A 23,834-nucleotide genomic window follows, 5' to 3' on the forward strand; every position below is an offset into this window, starting at 1 on the left:
TCTATCCTTTTTAGTGTCACACCTTCCTTCATTATTCAACTCACCTTCCCTGCCACCACCTCCCTCATACTCTGTCTGGGTATTGGAACCCAGACTAAGAAATGTTTATTGACATGAATCAGTGTTGTTATATCCATAATTTTCTGTTTCATTTTCCAGTGTCTCAGAGGTCCATCCCTCTTCCCCATTTCTATATCCAAATTCCTAATACTGTCCAAGTTTGAAAATAAATGATATGTATTGAATGTTACTTGGGATCTGCATTTCTTGGATTTCCTATTCTTAAGTGGTTAATTTGAAACACTGTCCTCTTAGCTGTATTTTTTCCTATAATACTGTTTTTGTGTTTTTTCTACCAGTTGAGAATTATCTGTTATAATAACGTTAGGCACAATTGAAATACAGAAATCAAATATGAGCAGGAGTTTAACTTACTAATTAAGATGACTGTGTTAACTTAATATGGAAGATATTGTATAGTGTATATCTATATACATGTATAAATATTTTGCTCTTTTTAAATAGAGTTGGCGTTCCTAAAGGTGCTAAAGGCTCACCTGTTAATGCTTTGCAAAACAAGAGAGCACCAAAACAAGCAGAGAGCTATGAAGATTTGAGGAGAGACGTGTTCAATATGTTCTGTTATCTTGGTCCTCACCTTTCTCATGATCCCATTTTATTTGCAAAGGTTGTGCGCATAGGCAAGTCATTTATGAAGGAGGTCAGTAAGATTTTTCTTTCAAGCAAATTTAAATTTTGAAATGAAAATGTTGTGAGTATACTTGTGTTACAGGTATTCTAGGAACAAAACTAAAGTGAACCCAATTTAAGATTATGTTGAGTAAGATTTGTGGAAAGTCATTGTGTCTTAACCGTTTATGTAAAGATTGTTAGCTAAGTTCCCCACATCAGAAAATATGCTATGCATAAGTGGCTGCTTTATGAATCCTCTTATAATTAGTGGTTACTTTTCTCTTGCTTGTTTTTTACTCATTTACATGCCTTCAGTTTTCAATCCTTACTGTTATATTTAAGAATGGTCTTCAACCTCAGAATGTTGAAGACCTATTTATATGTTTTAAGTAAACTTTTTATTGAAATAAAACATAATTGTATAGCTCACTGTCTTTTCCCAAACTAAACACCCGTGTGTCCACCTCCCAAATCAAGAGATAAAACAAAGACTGCCAGCAACCCAGAGTCTCCTTTGTACTCCCTTCAAGTCATTACCCCAAGTATTATCATCTGTGCAATTTTTTTTATTTTAAAAACTTATTTATTTGAAAGGCAGAGTGTCAGAGAGCGACTGAGTAAGGGACAGAGGAGGAGAAAAACAGAGGATATATATATACATATATATATATGTATATATATAGTTTGATAGATAAAAATATCTCCCATCTGCTGGTTCACTCCCCAAATGGCCACAACAGGCAGGAAGCTAGGCAGGAAGAAGGACCAGGTTGAAGCTAGGTGCCAGGAACTCCATCCTGGTGTCCCACATGGGTGGCAGGGACCCAAGCACTTGGGCCATCATTTGCTGCCTTCCTAGATGTATTAACAGGAAGCTGGAACAGAAGCCAAGCAGCTAGGACTTGAACTAGTACTCAGATATGGGATGCCAGATTCCCAAGGGGCAGCTTAACCCACTGTGCTACAATGCTAGCCCCCTATTTTTTGTTGTTTTTAAAATCAGCTTTGTGGTATAATTTATATAAACATTTCCAATGTTGAATGTATTATTCAGTAAGTTTTGACAAATGTATACAGTTACATGTCCATCAACACAGTCAGTAGAGAATGTTTTTTATCACCCTTGAAAATTTCGTCTTGCCTCTGCTATAAGTTTTCTCCCTCTATTGCTCGTTTCTAGTAACCTCTGAAAGGCTTTCTGTCACTCACTATAGTTTTTTGTAGAACTTAATTTAGGTGGAACTGTGTCGTATGTAATCTTTTCTGTCTGGTTTCTTCTACATAATACTTTTGAAATTCATCAAAGTTGTTGATTGTGTCAGCAGTTTCTTTCTTGCTGGGTAATATTTCATTATATAGACACACAAGAGTTTATCCACTCACCAAATTGATGGATGTTTGAGTTGTTTGTAGTTGGGGGCTATTATTAATAAAGCTGCTTTGAATATTCTTGTATGACTTTTTTGGGGGATATATTTTTATATGTCCTCAGGAGTAAAATTACTGGATCATAAGAATAAATTCTTGCCGGCGCCGTGGCTTAACAGGCTAATCCTCCGCCTTGCGGCGCTGGCACACCAGGTTCTAGTCCCGGTTGGGGCACCGGATTCTATCCCGGTTGCCCCTCTTCCAGGCCAGCTCTCTGCTATGGCCCGGGAGTGCAGTGGAGGATGGCCCAGGTGCTTGGGCCCTGCACCTGCATGGGAGACCAGGAGAAGCACCTGGCTCCTGGCTTCAGATCAGCGAGATGCGCCTGCCGCAATGGCCATTAGAGGGTGAACCAACGGCACAAAGGAAGACTTTTCTCTCTGTCTCTCTCTCTCACTATCCACTCTGCCTGTAAAAAAAAAAAAAAAAAGAATAAACTCTTTAAGGAATTAAAGGAATTACCAAATTGGTTCATACTGTACCAGTTTGCATTTCTAGGTGCAGCTTTATAAGATGCTCCAAATCCTTGCTGATATGTGCACGGCATTCTCACTCTTGTACATTTTACTCTTTCTAGTGGGTGTTGTATTTTAATTTGCATTTGCCTGTGACTATTGATGTTGAGCATCTTCTAATGTGCTTATTTGCCATTTGTAATCATCTATAGTGATTTGTTCATAAATCTTGCCCATTTTTAAGTTGTATTTTTATTATTGAGTAAAATTCTTCATATAATTTCCATACAAGACCTTTATCAGATATTTGATTTTGACTTTTTTCTCAGTCTCATTTACTTTTTAAATTTTGTTATCTTTGGAATAGAAAAAAATTTTTAGATGTTAATTAATTCCAAGTTAACAGTCTTTTTCTTTTGTGTTTGCTTTTGTGCTGTAAGAAATCTTTGCTCAACCCAAGGTATTGAGGTTGAAAATCTTATACTACATATGTCAAATTAAAGAAATATGTGAACACATAATCATAGAAATGATTACAAGTAACCACAGTATAGAAGACTTCTGTTAATGATATCTAATTTAAGTACAGAAGCTCCTTTTTTTTTTTTTTTTTTTTTGACAGGCAGGTTAGACAGAGAGACAGAGAGAAAGGTCTTTCTTCCATTGGTTCACCCCGCAAATGGCCGCTATGGCCGGTACGCTGTGCTGATCAAGAGCCAGGTGCTTCCTCCTGGTCTCCCATGCAGGTGCAGGGCCCAAGGACTTGGGCCATCCTCCACTGCCTTCCCGGGCCACATAAGAGAGCTGGACTGGAAGAGGAGCAACCGGGACAGAACCGGTGCCCCAACTGGGACTAGAACCTGGGGTGCCGGTGCTGCAGGTGGAGGATTAGCCTCGTGAGCCGCGGTGTTGGCCAACCCAAGGCAATAAGTAAATCTTATATAAGTTTAATTGTGGGGCTAGCGTCATGGTGTAACATGTTCAGCTGTCACCTGCAATGTCAGCAACCCATATGAGCACCTGTTTGAGTCTCAGCTGTTCTACTTCCCATCTAGCTCCCTGCTAATGTGCCTGGGAAGGCAGTGGAACATGGCTGAAGTACATGGGCCCTGTCATCCATGTGGGAGGCCTAGATGGAGTTCAAGGCTCTAGGTTTTGGCCCAGTCCTGTCTATTGGTGGCCATTTGGGGACTGAACTAGCAATTGGAAGATACCTCACTCTCACTCTGCCTTTCAGACAAATACGTCTTTAGGAAAAAAAAAATCACTGATAGACTCCTCAGTTACCCACAACAGCTGGGTCTGGGTCAGGACAAAGCCAGGACCCAAGGACTAAGTCCAGGTGGAGGGGACTCAAACCACTTGAGCCATTGCCTGTGCCTCCCAGAGTCCACATTGGTAGGAAGCTGAAACTAGGAGCGAAGCTGAGACTTGGACCCAGGTGTGCTCTAGTATGGGATGTGGGCATCCTAACTAGTGTCTTAACTGCTGCTTCAAATGCCTGTTCCTGCATCTAATTTAGATTTTAAAACTCATTTATCTGAGAGAGATAGAGGTAGATCTCTTCCATCCTCTGGCTCATTAACTTCCCAAATGCCTGCAATGGTTTGGGCTGGCCCAGGCTTGAGCCAGGATCCAGTAGCTCAGTCTGGATTTCATTTGTGTGTGGAAGAGACCAGCTACTTGAGCCATCACCTGCTGCTTTCCCGGGTGAGCATTAGCAGGAGCAGAGGCAGGAGTTGAGGCACTTGGAAATAAGAGGCAGATATCCCAAGTGGCTTTGGCTTTTCAACAGCTGTGCAAAACACCTGTGCTAACTTTAATTTTAAACAATAACTCTTGAAAACTTAAAAGCTGTTGTATATTGATCCTTGAACACCTGAAATGTTTAACTTGGCTTTTTTTAAATTTTTCTTTTTTTTTTTTTCTTTGACAGGCAGAGTAGATAGTGAGAGAGAGAGAGAAAGGTCTTCCTTTTTGCCGCTGGTTCACCCTCCAGTGGCCGCTGCGGCCGGCGCATCTCGCTGATCCGAAGCCAGGAGCCAGGTGCTTCTCTTGGTCTCCCATGCGGGTGCAGGGCCCAAGCACTTGGGCCATCCTCCACTGCCTTCCTGGGTCATAGCAGAGAGCTGGCCTGGAAGAGGGGCAACCGGGATATAATCCGGCGCCCAAACCGAGACTAGAACCTGGTATGCCGTCGCTGCAAGGCGGAGGATTAGCCTGTTAAGGCAGGGCGCCGGCCTAATTTGGCTTTTAATACTTGTTTTTTATGCCCATAAATGAATATAGCATAAAACTTCTCTAAATATGTTAGGTAGTTAATCATTATATTTATCATTTATTATATAACATTCATATAAAAGGGAATCATGACACGTTTAAACATTTTGATCCTTATAGCCTGGAAAGGATGTCATTTTAACTGGTGCCTACTCAAAGAGCAGAGTTATGTCTTAGTGCATCCTATGAGGAAGCATGTGAAATAATTTTGTTCTATTACTGATGATTTTAACTTTGATCACTTGGTTAAGATGAGTGCTGCCAGCATTTCAGCTGTACTATTACTGTTTTTCCCTTTAGGAGATACTTTTGGGAATGTAAATAGCTTGTTTCTCATCATACTTTCACCTACCTAGTGCTGGTCTGTCTCTTGTACTAAATAAGGAGCTAAAAAAGTCCAAAGTAAAAAGACAGTAGTCCAGCAGGAAAGCAGGAATGGGCTATAAACAATATTCAAATGAAAAGACTTTTTTTTAAACAGATTTATTTATTTGAAAGGTAGAGTTGGAGAGGGAGAGAGAGAGAAGTCTTCCATCCATTGGCTTACACCCCAGATAGCTGCAATGCCCGAAGCTGAGCCAGGCCGAAGCCAGAAGCTTCTTCTGTGTCTCCCGCATGGGTGAAGGGGCCCAAACGTTGTTTTCCCAGGTGCATTAGCAAGGAGCTGGATTGAAGTAGAGTAGCTGGGACTCAAACCAGCACCCACATAGGATGCCAGTGCTGCAGGCAGTGGTTTAACCTGTGCCACAATGTCCAAAGATGGTGTTCTTAATTGAGAATCTTGATAACCAGATATCTTGTTTTGAAAGTCTTTGGCAACAATTAAAAACTTGTAAGCAGGAGACCAGATATCCAACTTATGGAAGTTGTCCAATACATAAGCATATGTGTGCACACAATTTGTGCAATATTGAATTGCTACCAAGATACACAATTGTTACAACTGCTGTACGTTGGTTCTGTCCTGGTTGGACCTAGCCCCAGTCCTAACTCCAGTCTATTCTTGCAGAGATATTGAAGGAAGAAGGGAAGGAAAAAATGCATTCTTTTGGACTACTTGGACCAATGTGGGAAGAAATTTGTCTTTTCTCATGACTAGGGTTGTGGTATGAAAAGTGAATATTTCTGATAATCTGGGTTAGAATTTCGATTGATTTTTGCCCCTATAAATATTGCACTATGACAGATCATTTGTTCTGTGTTTATAGGTATATTGGTCTTTTGTTCCCTAGCTTGAATTCAAAGAAGATTTATAAGATTGTTTCTAAAAATTTTTCAATTAAACTTTTTTTTAAGATTTATTTTATTTATGTGGAAGGCAGAGTTAGAGAGGTAGAGAAAGAGGTAAAGAGAGATCTTCCACCCGCTGGTTTACTCCCCAAATGGCTGCAACAAGAGGACTGTGCCAGGCCAAAGCCAGGATCTAGGAGCTTCTTCTGCGGCTCCCACTTGAGTGGCAGGGGCCCAAGGACTTGTGCCATCTTCTGCTGCCTTCCCAGGTGCATTAGCAGGGAGCTGGATTGGAAGTGGAGCAGCTGGGGCTCAGACTGGTGCCCATATAAGATGCTGACATTGTAGGTGGCAGCTTAACATGTTGCACCATGATGCTGGCCCCACAATTAAACTTCTTATACAAGACTCACTTATTGCCTTGTGGTTGCGTAAATGTATAAATTATGCATATTTTTAAAAAGTAGCTTCTGTACTTAAATTAGATAACATTAACAGAAGTTTTCTAAACTTTGGTTACTTGTAATCATTTCTGTTTGACATATGTAGTGTAAGATTAACTTCCTAATACAATGATTCTCAATTTTCAGCATATCAGAATCTCTTAAAGGTTTTTTTTTAAAGATTTATTTTATTTGAAAGAGAGAGGGAGATCTTTTTTTTTTTTTGACAGGCAGAGTGGACAGTGAGAGAGAGAGACAGAGAGAAAGGTCCTCCTTTGCCATTGGTTCACCCTCCAATGGCTGCCGCGGCCAGTGCGCTGCGGCCGGCGCACCCCGCTGATCTGAAGGCAGGAGCCAGGTGCTTCTCCTGGTCTCCCATGGGGTGCAGGGCCCAAGCACTTGGGCCATCCTCCACTGCACTCCCGGGCCACAGCAGAGAGCTGGCCTGGAAGAGGTGCAACTGGGACAGAATCCGGTGCCCCGACCGGGACTAGAACCTGGTGTGCTGGCGCCGCAGGCGGAGGATTAGCTTATTGAGCCGTGGTGCCCGCGAGAGGGAGATCTTTAATTTGACATATGTAGTAGAAGATTAAGTTCCTAATACAGTGATTCTCAATTTTCAGCATATTAGAATCTATTAAAGGTTTTTTTTAAAGATTTATTTTATTTATTTGAAAGAAAGGGAGATCTTTAATTTGACATATGTAGTATAAGATTAAGTTCCTAATACAATGATTCTCAATTTTCAGCATATCAGAATCTCTTAAACTTTTTTTAAAGATTCATTTTATTTATTTGAAAGAGAGAGGGGGAGGGAGATCTTCCAGTCTTCCATCCGCTGGTTCACTCCCCAGATGGCTGCAATGGCCTGAGCTGGGCTGATCCAAAGCCAGGAGCCCAGGAGCTTCTTCCAGGTCTCCCATGCAGGTGCAGGAACCCAAGCACTTGGGCCATCATCCACTGCTTTTTCAGGCCATTGGCAGGGAGCTAGATCAGGAGTGGAGCAGCCAGGGCTTGAACTGGCACCCATATGGGATGCTGGCACGGTGGGCTGCACTTTAACCCTCTGTACCATAGCGCCCAAAGTTTTTTTTTTTTTTTAAAAGATTTATTTATTTATTTATTTGAAAGAGTTACACAGAGGAGAGGCAGAGAGAGAGAGAGAGAGAGAGAGAGAGAGATCCTCCATCCCATGGTTCACTCCACAATTGGCTGCAAAGGCTGGAGCTGCACTGATCCAAAGCCAGGAGCCAGGAGCTTCTTCCTGGTCTCCCACGCAGATGCAGGGGCCCAAGGACTTGGGCCATCTTCCGCTGCTTTCCCAGGCATAGAAGAGGGCTGGATTGGAAGTGGAGCAGCTGGGTCTAGAACCAGTGCCCATATGGGATGCTAGTGCTTCAAGCCAGGGCTTTAACCTCCTGCGCCACAGTGCCGACCCTCAAAGTTTTTTTTATAAATGTGATTTTCAGGGGAGTGCATGTTTTTTAAGAATTTTTATTTGGGGGGGGGGGGGGGACACCATGGCACAGTGGGTTGAAGCCCCGGTCTGCAGCGCCAGCATCCCATATGGGTGCTGGTTTGAGTTCTGGCTGCTCCACTTCCGATCCAGCTCTCTGCTGTGGCCTGGGAAAGCAGTAGAAGATGGCCCAAGTCCTTGGGCCTCTGCACCCACATGGGAGACCCAGAGGAAACTCCTGGATCCTGGCTTCAGATTGGCGTAGCTCCAGCCGTGGCGGCCATCTGGGGAATGTACCAGCAGATGGAAGACCTCTCTCTGCCTCTGCCTCTTTGTAACTCTGCCTTTCAAATAAATAAATAAATCTTTTAAAAAAATGTGTTTCAGAACAACCATTAAATGGTGGTGGTGTTTTCATTTAAAAAAAAAAAATGGGGAGGAGAGAGAATTTTCCATCCACTGTTTTACTTCCCATATGGCCACAGTGGCTGGGCCTGCTCCAGGCCAAAGCCAGGAGCTAGGAGCATCTTCTGGGTCTTTCATGTATGTGCAGTGGCCCAAGCACTGGTGCCATCTTCTGATGCTTTTTCGGGCACATTAATAGGGAACTGGATCAAAAGTGGAACAGATGGGAATTGAACTGGTGCCCATGTGGGATGCTGGCATTGCAGGTGCCTATGAATCTAGCCCCCTAAAGGGTTGTTAAACCATGGAATGTTGTGCCTTCTCCTCAGAGTTTGTGATCCAAAGGTGTAGGGTGTGACTGAAAAATTGCATATCTAACGAAATCTCAGGTGATTTTTTAAAAAAAGATTTATTGATTTATTTGAAAGGCTGAGTCATGTTGAGGGAAAGACAGAGCTTGAGAGAGAGAGAGAGATTCCATCTGCTTGTTCACTCCCAGAATGTCTGCAACGGCCAAGGTGGACTCCCATGTTGGGGACAGCCCCAGGCACTTGAGCCATTTTTATTGCCTTTCCAGACACATTAACGGGGAGCTGGATTGGAAGTGGAGCAGCCTGGGACTTGAACCAGCACTCAAATGGGATGCTGATTTTATAGGTGGCAGCTTAACCTTCTGTGCCACAACACTGAGCCCTCCCTGTTGGTTCAAAGACTAAACTGAGAATTATTGTTCTGTTATATATTAACCAATTTTGATTTCTGTTTTTTAGCTTAAAGGGAGATGATGGTGGTGACTCATAGACTAGTTACATATGAAAGGATACCTTTTGCTGCTGTAAAATCTTTAATTGCTGAGCCCAACTTTGACATGATCATTTGACCTACTTAATTTAAATGTTCTTCATAGCACCTACACACTTTTAAAATTAGACATTTTTAAAGTAGCTTTAGATTTATAGCAAAATTGAGAGGAAGGCACAGAAATTTCCCATTTATATCATGCCCCTACAAATGCATAGCTTCCTCCATTATCAAAATCCCCTACCAGAGTGATGCATTTATTACAGGAGACGAGCCTACAATGACAAGTTTTTACTAACCAATGTCTGTAATTTCCATTCAGGTTCACTTTTGGTGTTGTACACTCTTGGAGTTTGGAAAATGTAGAATGACTTGAACCCACCATTATAGTGTCATACAGACTAGTCTCATGTATCTCAAAATCCTCTGTGCTCTGCGTATTTTTAACTCCCTCCCTACAATCCCTGGCGACCACTTATCTTTTTACTTTCTTCATAGTTTTACCTTTTCCAGCATGTCATATGGTTGGAAATATACATTATATGGCCTCATCTGATTGGCTTCTTTGATTTAGTAAGGTGTTAAGCAGTTAAAGTTATTCAGTGTCTTTTCATGGCTTTATAGCTCAATTCTTTTTAGTGTCAAATAATATTCTGTTGTCTCTGGATTAACAACAGTTTGTTTATCCATTTACCTATGGAAAAGAATATTTTAGTTGCTTCTGAGTTTTGGTGATTATGAATATAGATTCTTGAAACGTCTGTACAGGTTTTCGTGTGGATAGTCTCTGTGTTTTAATTGATACATTTACAGCATTGATGTTCAAAGTGATTATTGATATATTTGGATTAATATTTTCCATATTAATGTTTTCTATAGTTTGCCTTTGTTCTTTGTTTCCATACTTGTCTTCCATTCTCTGTCTTATGTTATTTTACCTAGCTTTCTTATTTAAAAAAAAACACATTTATTTGTTTCAGAGGCAGAGATGCAGAGAGAGAAGGAGAGCAGAAAGAGGGAGGGAGAGAGAGGCTGGTGCAGTGGGTTAAAGCCCTGGCCTGCAACACTGGCATCCCATATGGGCGCCGGTTCTTGTCCTGGCTGCTCCTCTTCCGATCCAGCTCTCTGCTATGGCCTGGGATAGCAGTAGAAGATGGCCCAAGTCCTTAGGCTCCTGTACCCATGTGGGAGACCCGGAAGAAGCTCCTGGCTTCAGATTGGCACAGCTCTGGCTGTTGTGGCCATCTGGGGAGTGAACCATAGGATGGAGGACCTCTCTCTCTGTCTCTGCCTCTCTCTGTAACTCTGTCTTTCAAGTAAATGAAATCTTGAGAGAGAGAAAGAGATTGAGGGAAGAGGGAGATTATCCATCCACTGTTTCACTCCCCAAATGGCCAAGGGCTGGGCTGAAGCCAGGAACCAGGCACATCGTGCTTATCTCCAATTGAGTACTCGGGCCCAAGCAGTTGGGTCATCTGCTGCTTTCCCAGTTGCATTAGCAGAGAGCTGGATAGGAAGTGGAATGTCTGGGACTTGAACTGGTGCCCATATGAGATGCTGGCACTACAGGTAGAGACTTACTAACCTTCTGCTCCACAGCGCACCATCCCTACCTGAGCATTTTTGTATGATTCCATCCTCTCTTCATGTCTTTTTTTCCTCCAAAACTGGTTGCCCTAGAGTTTCCAATAACATTTACAATTAATGTAGTTCTACTTTCAAATACATCATACTGCTTCATATTTACTGCAAGTGCTTTGTCAGAATAATCCTGCTTCTTTTTTTTTTTAATTTTTTTTAAATTTTTGACAGGCAGAGTGGACAGAGAGAGAGACAGAAAGGTCTTCCTTTGCCATTGGTTCACCCTCCAATGGCTGCCGCGGCTGCACCGCGCTGATCCAAAGCCAGGAGCCAGGTGCTTCTCCTGGTCTCCCATGGGGTGCAAGGCCCAAGCACTTGGGCCATCCTCCACTGCACTCCCAGGCCATAGCAGAGAGCTGGCCTGGAAGGGGGGCAACCGGGACAGAATCCAGTACCCCGACTGGGACTAGAACCCGGTGTGCCGGCACCGCAAGGTGGAGGATTAGCCTGTTGAGCCACGGCGCCGGCTAATCCTGCTTCTTCTGAAGCTTGTGTCTTTGCTGTCATTTTATCAATGAGCATACATACACCTAAACATATAATGAAATACATTGTTGGTATTAGTAGTTTGAGCAGATTGTTACCTGTTAGATCAATTAAGAGTAAGAAGCATAAAAGTTTTTATTTTGCCTTAACTTACGTTTTTAAAGATTCTTTACATGCAAATTTGAGTTTCTGACCTCTGTAATTTTCCTTCTCTCTAAATAACTTCAACATTTCTTCCAAGGCAGTTCCACTGGCATCAAATTCCCTCAACTGTTGTTTGAGAAAGTTCTTATTTTTTCTCCCTTTGAAGGATATTTTCACAGATCCCAAAATTCTAAATTGATAGTTTTTCGTTTTTCCGATCTCAACACTTTAAATATTTCACACTACTCTCTGTATGTTTTCTGAGGAGAGGCCTGGTAATTCTTACCTTTATTTTTCTATAGGTAAGATGGTTGTTCTGTGGCTTATATTTTCCATTTCTCTGATTTTCTATAGTTAGAGTATGATTCCTAGGTGTAGTTATTTTTGGAATTTATTTTACTTGGTTTTCTCTGGGCTTCCTGGATCCGTGATTTGGTGTCTGAAATAATTGTGGGAAAACTTCCAGTATTTAATACTTGAAGTATTGCTTGTGTCCCTTTCTCTTTTTTCCAAACATTCTCATTATGCACATGTTACTCGTTTTATAGGTGTTTCACATCCTGTAGTTCTTGAATATTTTGTTGTTTTCCAAGCCTTTTTTTTTTTTATACTATTTGCTTTTCAGGTTTGGAGGCTTCTATTGAGATAGCCTTAAGCTCAGAAGTTTTCCTCAGCCACGTCCAGTCTAAAACATTTATCAGAGGCATTTTTCATTCTGAGTTTTTGATCTCTAACATCTCTTCTTGGTTCTAATTTTTACCTTTATACTTACACTGCCTATCTATTCTTGCATGCTGCCTATTTTATCATTAGAACCCTTAGCATGTTGATCATCAGTATTTTGAATTCCTGGCCCAGTAATTTCAATATCCCTTGCTGTATCTGATTCTGGTTTTGATTCTTCGAACTCTGTGTCTTCCACCTGTGTTTTTTTTCTTGGTAGCTAGGCATGATGTCCTTGGTAAAAGGAACCGTAATTAGCACTTTAGTAATGTAGTGGTAAAGTATCAGTCTTTCAGTGACCTTGTCTGTGACCCTAGACTGTGAACTTCACAAATGTTTCTGATGAGCTGCCTCCCAGCCTCCCCCAGGTGAGACAGGATGGCTAGAGTAGCCTGAGTTGGGTGTTTTTTCTCACAGGTCAGTTAGAGATTGATAGAATCCCAGCAGGTTAGGCTCTGGTTAGTTTATCCTGAGAGCAGACCCTGTTAAGGAGGACAGAATGCTTTGGTGTAATTTTAAATGATTCCTTTTTCCTTCCCTCTGTTAGAAACACAAGATTTTCTCTGATATTCACTGTGAGAACCAGGTTGAGCTCATGCTAGGTAAAACTCAGGACAGTGCATGTGTGTGCCCACCTCTCCCCCGAAAATGGGAGTTTTTAAGCTCCCAGACTTGTCTATATTGTGATTTATGATTTACAATTCTGATATTTCCATCCTGGCCACTGGTTTCCTTGGAAGTTTCTGTTTACTGCAAGTTGTGATTCTTTGTGTTTGCTTGTCTGTCTCTAATCTTGGGGATAGTGGTTTGCCTGGCGACTGCATTAAGAAGAGCTGTTGGCTTTTCATTTGTTCAGCTTTTTTTTTTTTTTTTGACAGGCAGAGTGGACAGTGAGAGAGAGACAGAGAGAAAGGTCTTTGTTCAGCTTTTTGCCTGTTAGTATATATGGTGTGGTCATTTCTAAGCTTCTTACATGACAAGCTGGGAAGTCAGCATGTACAAATTGAAAATGAATACCTTGTTGCTTTTTTGTCTCCAGAATTTTGTCCAAAATTTTTTACAGTAATAGCCCACCCAACCAAGTACATACCTAACTGCCTTGAGCTTTGACTCATTCACAGATTTAAGCACAGTGCCTTTGAAAGGTAGCAGCCCTTACCGGAGTCTTGCTAGGCTCCTATTCACAAGGGTTTTTTCCTCAGGCTATCTACTTAACTATAGGCCATGTTGCCTAATGGATTTTGGTGGCTAAGCTTCCTTAGTACTACTTCTGGGGCCATACCACACTGTTTATAGAATTGGATTCTTGTTTGGCAACTCCCCTCCCCTCAGTTAACAGCATGGGTTCCTTCTTTTCCTTGGTTGATGATGGTTAATTTTGTGCCTTTAAAAACCATCCTTTACTTTGCTCATTGCTTCAGAGATTGGGGGAGAGATTCTGTGTTTTTACTTTGCTTTCATCTTTTTTTTTTTTGACAGGTAGAGTTATAGACAGTGAGAGAGAGAAACAGAGAAAGGTCTTCCTTCCGTTGGTTCACTCCCCAAATGGCCGCTATGGCCGGCGCTGTGCTGATCCAGAGCCAGGCACCAGGTGCTTCTTCCCAGTCTCCCATGTGGATACAGGGGCCCAAGCACTTGGGCCATCCTCCACTGCCCTCCCGGGCCACAGCAGAGAGCTGGACTAGAGAGGATCAACTGGGACTAGAACCTGGCGCCCATATGGGATCCTGGCGCCATAGGCGGAGGATTAGCCAAGTGAGCCATGGCGCCAGCCCGCTTCCATCTTAATTTATTTGTTTGCCTAAACTTTTTATGACTGTTAGAAACCTGAACTCATGAGATCAGTATATACCTCAGACTGGGTATTAGATGATATTAGGAAATAAGTGAAGTAATAATATTGTGGTAATGTAGAAGAATGTCCTTATAATTATGGGGTATACCCTGAATGCCCATTTTGTGTTTCTCATGTCTGCATTTTTTTGGGTCACAGAAAGTACAAGATATTGAATCTAGACAGTAGATGGTATACTATCTTTGAGTTGGTAGGTAAAGAATGTACTTTAGACCAGTGACTTCAAAATTTTGCTTATGAACAAACTGCCATAGAATTTTGGGGTTGATGTTCACTACTTTTTTTTTTTAGGAGTAGTGTGTGTGTGATCTTGCTTTACTCTTATTTCTTTTTGAAATTGAATATCTGTTGTGGTTGTGTTGGTTAAAACCCAAATTAATATTTCTTTTGTATAGAAGTCTGGGCTTGGAATTGGTATATGCTTGCATTTTAATTTATATGAATGTAGCCAAACTTGTACCCTCAAAATATTTAGTGTGTATGCCCAGGAGTAAGATTGAAATTGGTAGACATTTTTGGTACTTTGCTTCCGTTTCTCAGATCTCTTACAGAGTCTCACACCAGAGTGTGAGTCTAGTATTTAATATGTTTTCATGTGACCTAGCCCCATGCTGGAAGTCAGCATGCAAAGAAATTCTTTCATCTCTTGTTCAGGTCTGACGTTCACTTAACAGTGAATTATTTTTACTAGTAGGGAAAAATAGTCTGTGTTAGACTTACCTAAAAGATGGCATGCCTGTGTATATTATGGATAATTTAGGGGACTTTTAAGGATAATTGTGAGCATGTGTAATTTTCATTTTCTGTACCGACTTTAGAACCTAACTTACCCATAAAGCATCTTGAGTTATGACTGTACTCCAAAGTAATTAAAGAGCTAAAAATTGATCATTTGGTTAATTGGTTTCATCAGGATAAGCTGCTAGCTGCTTGCTGGTTCTATGACCTTGAGCTGATCACTTTTCTAAACCAGAGATGGATGGTGATATTTGCCTTATCTTGTTCCCAGAATTGCTATGAGGATCAAATCAAGTATTTCTTAACATTAATTAGCTTTATAGTGTAAAATGTGAATAGTCATGAATTCTTAAGATCATAGATATTGATTTTTTTGAGTAAGTCATTATTTCATTAGACTTTGATGATTTGTTTGAAAATATTACAAGCTTTTTTTTTGGTCTTAAAATTTTAGGTCTCATGTTAAGGTAATAGCTTTATTTCACCCAAGAGCACATTTGTCTACTATATGATATGTAGGAATTCATTTTTTTTAAGATTTATTTTATTTATTTGAAAGAGTTACAGAGAGAGGTAGAGACAGAGAGAGAGAGCAGTCTTCCATCCTCTGGTTCACTCCCCAGTTGGCCACAATGGCCGAAGCTGTGCCGATCCGAAGCCAGGAGCCAGGATCTTCCTTCGGATCTCATATCTGGGTGCAGGGGCCCAAGGACTTGGGCCATAGCAGGCCATAGCAGAGAGTTGGATGAGAAGAGGAGAAGCCGGGACTTGAACCGCTGCCCATATGGGATGCCGGTGCTTAAGGCCAGGGTGTTAACCCACTGTGCCACAGCACTGGCCCCAGAATTCATTTTTTTTTTTAAGATTTATTTTATTTACTTGAGAGACAGAGTTACAGACAGAGGGAGAGATAGTGATAGAAAGATCTTTCGTCCTCTGATTCACTCCCCAAATGGCTGCAGTGGCCAGAGGTGGGCCTATCTGAAGCCAGGAGCCAGGAGCTTCCTCCAGGTCTCCCACGCGGATGCAGGGGCCCAAGTACTTGGGCCATCTTCCACTGCTTTCACAGACCATAGCAGAGAGCTGGATCAGAAGTGGAGCAGCCGGGATTAGAGCCGGGGCCCATATGGGATGCCAGCACCGCAGGCAGATGCTGAACCTACTATGTCACAGCGCCAGCCCCAAGGACTTTGTTTACTTTTTAATGATAATCAGGTGGTTTCTTACCCCACCAGTGTTGCTATTTGTTTTATAAATTAGTTAACACAAAATAAGACAGTTTTTAAAGATTCATTTATTTTATTTGAAAGTATAACAGGGAGGGAGAGGCAGAGGCACAGGCTGAGAGAGGTCTTCTGCCTACTAGTTTGCTCCCCAAGTGGCCTCAAAGATCAGGAGCCAGGAGCTTCATCTGATCTCCCATGTGTGTGCAGGGGTGATCTTCCACTGCTTTTCCAGGTGCATTGGCAGGGAGCTGGATAGGAAGTGGAGCCGCCACTGGACTCAAACCAGTACACCCATATGGGATGCTGGTGCTGCAGGTGGTGGCTTTGCCTGCCATGCCACAGTGCTAGCCCTGGCAATTTTTATGAAGAATATATTTATTGCTAGGGTTTTGTGAGTGAACTATTCAAGGGTAGGTATGAGTGTGTATCTCTTCATTTTAAGTAAAAAGCATTTTGTAAGAATACCTTAAAAACATCAGAATCTTTTAATATAGTTCTTATTTTACACATAGGGGCAAACACTGCTCTTTTTGGTACTGTCAAGTTCCCTGATGTATTTTTGCTATTGTAAAAAGTCCATACAAAGAAAATGAGGAGCTCTAGAGTTAGAGACCAAGTTTAATCTAAAAACATCTTTTGTATTTAATGAATGTGATCAATGAAATATTAAAATGTTTATATTTGCTCTTGTATTTTCACCTTTAACGATTGGTTTGAATTAAGATCAGCTTATCTAGTACTGAATATCTTCCTGTTACAATTCTAATCAAGATGTAGAATCATATTTAAGGGAATAAATTACAAATCATACTTTAATTAACATTTTCCCCATTAGCTATTCTGCTTAGCTAAAAGGTATATAAACATACAAGGATAGGCAGCTACTAAGTATTACTAAGTATTAAGAGGCAAATATAGACTAGATGAAAACAGTACATGATTTTTAAAAATGCATTTTATGTAAGAAAGATCAGTACACAGAATTTATTTATTAAGGAAAGTGATAGGGAGAGGTAGAAGTAGAGGGAGAGAGATGTACACCGGTAGCCAGGAATGCAATCTAGGTTCCCCATGTGGGTGTCAGGGACCTAACCACTTGAGTCATCATCTGCTACCCCCATGGGTACTCATTGGCAGGAAGCTGAAATCAGGAGGAGAGCTGAGACTTGAACCTAATCACTCTGATATGGGATGCTGGCTTCCAAACTAGTGCCCTAACTGCTAGGCCAAATGCATAGCCCGATGGACTTTTTTTTCTTAAGATTTATTTATTTATTTGAAAGACAGAGTTACAGAGAGGCAGAGGGAGAGGCAGAGGCAGAGAGACAGAAGTCTTCCTCTTGGTGGTTCACTCCCCAAATGACTGCAACGGCCAGAGCTGGAGCCAGGAGCTGGGAGATAATATTTTGTCATTTAGTATCTATATTTTCATGAATAATATAGTATTAACAATATATTTCTAAGAATTTTATAAAGTCTTAAATTTTAATTGAAAGATAAAAGCAAGACTTTGAACCAAAATAAGGAAGGTGGTTAATTGATCTGTTCTCTAGACTTGTTAATCTCCTGTTCCCTAGATCATTTTTTTCCTATAGATATATTTTCTAATTTCTAAATTGTTTTAATCTTATGTGGATAATTTTTAGCAAAATGATTTTCCTCATAGTTTTAAAACATAAATATGAAGTCTTTATTCTAGTACATGGGACCTGGTGGATATTCAATAATTGTCATTAAAAATGAGAAGAATAAAGATGGTGAAGGTAATGCCATAGTTCATATAGGTATGGCTACAGGTTTTGATCTAGTCATAAAAGTAATTCATCTGATTATGTCTGCAACTTTCCCCTTAATCTTCAACCTACATTGTTTTTCTTGTGCCCTTTAATGTTATGTAGCCCCATTAGTAGCTCTGTCTTTATAAGGCAATATTGAAACCTCTTTTGGTATGTTAATCATGTATTATATTGGAGATTAAGGAAGTTTTTCCAGTTATGGCCTACCCTATTTCCATCCGGAATGTACACTCAATATGCCACCAGAATTACATATTTCCATCCCGCATCTCCAAAAACCCAGATGACTCTCTAGCTTTTTTCCTACCAGACCACTCTCCTGTAACCCAATTCCTTATTTACTGACCAAGGTAACCTAGTAATTGTTTCTTTGAATATGATCATACCTTTTTGACTGCCAGTTCCAAAAAAAAAAAAGTATGTGTTTTCCCTCATAAAGTTTATATGGTAGGTGCTGAAAATGTGGCACAGAAGTTAGACTTTCCCATGTTAACACTCATTAAATTGCTCAAGTATGAAAGTACATACATACACAAAATAACCTTGCTTACTAGGAAAATAGTAAGCTTATTAGCTGCATATTTATTTGCTTTCCCTCTTCCTTCCCTGCTACTGAGCTAATCCTTTTAGGAAATCTAGATTGTCTGTAGGTGTCAGTGCTTCAGTTGTCCCTTTGCCTCTGCACTCTTTCCCAGCCCTCCACCTGCTGTACACATACACATATCACTCATTATTTCATTTTGAATGAATATACAATGTTGTCAAACACTTTGGGGACCCATCTGCTAACCCAGTTTTTTTTATTATTAATGGGTTCAAGTTAGCCAATGGTTGTTATTTTTTTCAGCAATGTTGTTAATATTTTTGCTTATTTTTCTGTGAGGACTTTGGTAGTAGTGTATTAAAACATGCCTTTACATTCCATTGTGTTTATTTTGGTTTTATTTTTTTTTTTAAGATTTATTTATTTGAAAGGCAAAGTTACAGAGAGAGAGGGAGAGACAGAGAGAGATCTTCCATCCGCTGGGGTTCACTCCCCAGATGGCCGCAATGGCTGGGGCTGGGCCAAGCCGAAGCCAGGAGCCTGGAACTCCATCCGGGTCTCCCACGTGGGTGGCAGGGGCCCGAGTACTTGGGCCATCATTCGCTGCCTTCTCAGGTGGGTTAGCAGGGAGCTGGGTCGGAGCAGCCGGACTGGAACTGGTGCTCCTATGGGGTGCTGGCGTTGCAGTTGGCGGCTTAACCCACTGTGCCACAACGTCAGCCCCTATTTTTGTTATTTTACTGTTTGATTTTACTAATTCTATAGAGGAATAACTAAAACCTGGATCAGATAGTACAAATGAACTATAAATTATTATGCTAGCTTTAATTTTATTTTATGATACTTAGATCGATTTAGGATGCTTTAAGTTTGTGATGAGAGTGAGAAAATAATTGGCCTATACAATCATTTAAAATGTATGGATGTCAAGAATGAGTTGGATGCTAGAAATAGAGATGAAATTTTAAAATGTTAATTGGTAATAGTCTATATGTAAACTTAAATATGAATACAATTTAAAATAAGTGTACAAGTTAATATTTTTCAAATTAAAACTAATTGTGATGGCATGATGCTAACCTTTCTGTTTTGTTTTAATATTTTTTAATTTTAGTTTCAGTCTGATGGAAGCAAACAAGAAGATAAAGAGAAAACGGTAAGAGACTAGAAAATATCCAATAGTATGTCGAATGTTTAGATATAGCACAGTGCAAATTTTATTGGGAATAAGCTTTAGTCACCTGTGTAGGTAATTATGTTATATTTGACATGCTTATTTTTTCTTTTGTCAGCTCACACAAAGTTATATTTTTAAGATTAACCCCCCTTTTAAGATTAGCATGTTTAGAAGCGAATGAGGGATAAAAATCACTCATTCCCTTAGTAATCCTTTTCTTTCTCTCCTTATGTGCTATCTTGCCTGGAGAAGCATAAATAAGGGCAGTAAGGTGGGGAATTAGATTTTCTGTTAGCAGATCAAGAAAGGACAGTTTTCCTGACTACCATAAATTTATTTTGAGGGATGGATTGGTCTGGACATCTTTGTGAAATAATTTTTCCTCCTTTCTTAGGAAGTTATCCTAAGCTGTTTGCTTAGCATAACTGACCAAGTACTACTTCCGTCTCTTTCTTTGATGGACTGCAATGCTTGCATGTCTGAAGAGCTATGGGGAATGTTTAAAACATTTCCTTATCAGCATAGGTAAATACATATTTTTACATTTTTACCTACTAGTAATTTTAATGTGTTAACCTCTTAAGGTATGTTTAACTTTTTCTAATTCTTCATCTCATTTTTTAAGATATCGTCTGTATGGCCAGTGGAAGAATGAAACTTACAACAGTCACCCACTTTTAGTAAAAGTTAAAGCTCAAACAATAGACAGAGCCAAATATATCATGAAGTAAGTTGTAATTCATTATTCTTCATATTAATCTACATTATATCTGGATTTAATTTACTTTTTTTTTCAGCTAGCTTATGTCTGAGCTTCAATTGTTTTTAAAGATTTATTTATTTATTTGAAAGGCTGAGTTACAGAGAGAGGGAGAGACAGAGATCTTCCACTGCTGGTTCACTCCTCGATATGGCCGCAATGGCCAGAGCTGGGCCGGTATGAAGACAGGAGCCAGGAGCTTCCTCCGGTCTCCCATGTGGGTGCAGGGGCCCAAGCACTTGGGCCATCCTCTGCTGATTTCCCAGGCACATTAGCAGGGAACTGGATTGAAAGTGGAGCAGCCAGGACTCAAGTGGGTTCCCATATGGGATGCCAACGTCGCAGGCAGTGGCTTTACCCACTACACCACAGCACTGGCCCCCTGAGCCTCAATTTTGGAAAAAAAAAACAAAAACAAAAACAAAACTGACGAATGTTTGTTAAAGGCATAGCTGATCCTAGTTTACAGGTAAGATGACTCAATTTTTGCAGTTTTAGCTCATTTTGAGTACAAAGTTACTGTTTCCATAGTTGTTAAGTTATATAAAATCTTATAGAATTCTCATTAATACATTTAAGATTCAGTTTTTGCCCTTTTTTAAAAAAAGCTGTGGCCTTTGCTCAACTTGAATAATACATTTAATATGTTGTGCAGTGTAATAGATATTCCATGAATGTCCTCAACTGACAAATGCTATAATTAAAGATTTTTAATGCTCTGTTAGGATGATCTATTGGAATTATGTAGAACTTTCTCGATACGGTGCTGACTTTTGAGAAACGTTGTTTTCATTTGTGTGCTTTTACTTTCATATCATAAAAGCATAAGAGTGATGTTAGTTCTACTTTCTGGTAGACTAAAGTTTTACTATGAAAATTATATATTTCAGATTAGTATCAGTTTATATACTAAATACTTAACCAATGTAATGCAAGTGTTTTCTGCAAGGTTATTTATTGTCAGTTGTCAATCCTTGTATAAATTCATGCAGTGGTATGGTTATTCTCATTAAAAGCATTGCATTCTCTATTTTAACTAGCTTTGACAGTATGATACTGTCTTTGCCACATGAAAACTGTCATGCTGTACTGTAAAAACAGGTGTGTGCAGGATCACAGTCTTATTTAATAGGTGCTATTATGTAGTATGTATGAAGTGCTATGGGAGGATAGACAGGAGAGTAAATTATTTTACTTAAGGAAGTTATGGCAGAAGATGATATTAGGACAGGTTCATCTGAAAAGAGTTCTGGTTTTTAAAGAATTCTCCAGGAACAGCGTTTAGTTTAACCACCATAGCTAATATTTTATAGAGTCATTATTATGTGTTCCCTGAACTATGTGCTTTATATAAATTACTTAATAATATGTCAAGCATTAATACATTCCTTAAATCCATTTCATCTTTCTCTCTACTACTACAACCTTAGTTATTTTTCTTTTAAAAAATATTGTTTATTTTCTGGTTACTTAAGAGACAAAGAGGGATGTTCTGTCTACTGATTGACACACACACACACACACACCCCAGCTATAATAGCTATGTCTGGGTTAGGCTGAGCCAGGAGCACAGAATTCAAACTGGGTTTCCCACCCAGGGACACAAGTACTTTTTATCTTATTTTTTTTTAAAAAGATTTATTTATTTGAAAGAGTTACAGAAAGAGATATATATCTTCCATATACTGGTTCAGTCAGATGGCCCTAATGGCCAGGAGCCAGGAGCTTCTTCTGGGTCTCCCACATAGGTGGCAGGATAAAGCATTTGGGCCATCTTCTGCTCCTTCTCCCAGGCCATTAGCAGGGAGGTGGATCGGAAATGGAGTAGCCAGTACTTGAACCAGTGCCCATATGGGATTTTGGCATCACAGCCATCAACTTCACCCATTATACCACATTGCCAGCCCCGCAAGTACTTTTATTTTAAAAAAATATTTATTTGAAAAGGAGAGTTATAAAGAGAGAGGAGGAGACAGATTTTCATCTGCTAGTTCACTCTCCAGATGGCCTCAATGGCTGGGACTGGGCCTGGGCCTGGGCCAGGGCCAGGCTAAATCCAGGAGTCAAGAGCTTCAAGCATTTGGGCTATCATCCGCTGCTTTCTCAGGCATATTAGTTGGGAGCTGGATCAGAAGTGGAGCAGCTGGGACTCAAACCAGTGCCCATATGGGATGCTGGCATTACAGGCAGTGGCTTTACCCACTTTGCCACAGTGTTGGTCCCCGTAAGTACTTATTTATTTCTGTTTATTTGAATATCATTGCAAGAGGTGGGGGAGATATGGAGAAAAATATCTTCCATCTGCTGATTCATTCCCCAAATACCTGCAACAGCCATGGCTGAGTCAGGCTGAGTCAGGCTGAGCCAGGAGGCCAGGAACCCAGAATTCCATCTGGGTCTCTTTTGTGGGTGGCATGGTTATATCATCATTTGGTGCCTCCCAAAATGTGTATTATCTGGAAGCTAGATTGAAAGCAAAGTAGGAACTCAAACCCAGACACTCATATGGGATGTGGGCATCCCAAGCAGCATCTTACCTGTTGTGCCAAATGCCCACCTCAAACACAAGTATTTGAGCCTTCCTCTGCTCCCTCCGAGAGTGTGCATTAGCAGGAAGCTGGAATCAGCAGCAGAGCTAGGACTCAAATCCAGGTGCTATGAAATGGGATGCTGTTATCTTAACTGCTGCACCAAATACCTGCCCCCACTACCTTAGTTCTTTTTTTTTTTAAGATTTATTTATTGTATTTGAAAGTCAGTTACAGCAAGAGAGGAGAGAGATCTTCCATCGACTGGTTTGCTCCCCAAATGGCCGCAATGACCAGGGCTGGGCCAGGATGAAGCCAGGAACCAGGAGCTTCATCTGGGTCTCCCACATGGGTGCAGAGGCCCAAGCACTTGGACCATCCTCTGTTGCTTTCCCAGGCACATTAGCAAGGAGCTAGATCAGAAGTGGAGCAGCTGGGACTGAAACCAACACCCATGTGGGATGCCAGTTCTGCAGATGGTGGCTTAACTTACTGTGCCACAGCACTGCCCTGCCCACCACCACCACCCTCTTTTAAAGATTTTACTTTAGTTCTTTTTTAAAAGATTTATTTATTTATTTGAAAGGCAAAATTACAGAGTGGGAGGGAGGGATGGAGAGAGAGAAATGTAGTGGAATGAGAAGGCCATGCCAAGATGGCCGCTGGCAAGAGAGCATCAGTTATTCAGGAATGGCTTTGGAAACCCCCTAGGAAACCCCCTGGGAAACCACCTGGCAATGGAGCTTCAGGAATGGCTTCGGAAACCCCCTGGGAAATCTCCTGGGAAACTACCTGGCAATGGAGCCTGCCTGGCAATGGGCTGTGATTGGTTAGGGCATAAACTGCCCCTTGACTGGATTGGTTGCTTTGGCTATATAAGCTGCTGTACCATCTGAAACAAAAGAGTTTGTGGGCTGCTTGCCTCTGGCTTGCTTTCACCCGACTCCCAGGGTCTCTGTGGTGACTCTGCGCCTCTTGCCCCCACCATGCTCCTCCTCTCAGAATGAATGCACAGCAACAGAGAG

At 40.9% G+C, this 23,834-nt stretch overlaps 1 protein-coding gene across 11 annotated transcripts in view; it reads left to right on the forward strand.

Moving 5' to 3' along the window:
- Positions 1–23,834, forward strand: part of THOC2 (THO complex subunit 2) — a 126,224-nt gene that overhangs the window by 53,321 nt on the left and 49,069 nt on the right. For 7 of the 11 annotated variants that reach the window (XM_062184254.1, XM_062184255.1, XM_062184257.1 and 4 more), the window contains exons 12-16: positions 526–721; positions 18,759–18,959; positions 19,459–19,500; positions 19,916–20,046; positions 20,147–20,248. In XM_062184254.1, the coding sequence (XP_062040238.1) occupies positions 526–721; positions 18,759–18,959; positions 19,459–19,500; positions 19,916–20,046; positions 20,147–20,248 (672 nt within the window). The remainder of the gene's footprint in view (positions 1–525; positions 722–18,758; positions 18,960–19,458; positions 19,501–19,915; positions 20,047–20,146; positions 20,249–23,834) is intronic. The other 4 variants (XM_062184262.1, XM_062184264.1, XM_062184263.1 and 1 more) reach the window with 1 other exon arrangement.

The sequence above is a fragment of the Lepus europaeus genome, chromosome X (genome assembly GCF_033115175.1).
Source record: "Lepus europaeus isolate LE1 chromosome X, mLepTim1.pri, whole genome shotgun sequence".
In the NCBI taxonomy this organism is placed as follows: Eukaryota; Metazoa; Chordata; class Mammalia; order Lagomorpha; family Leporidae; genus Lepus; species Lepus europaeus.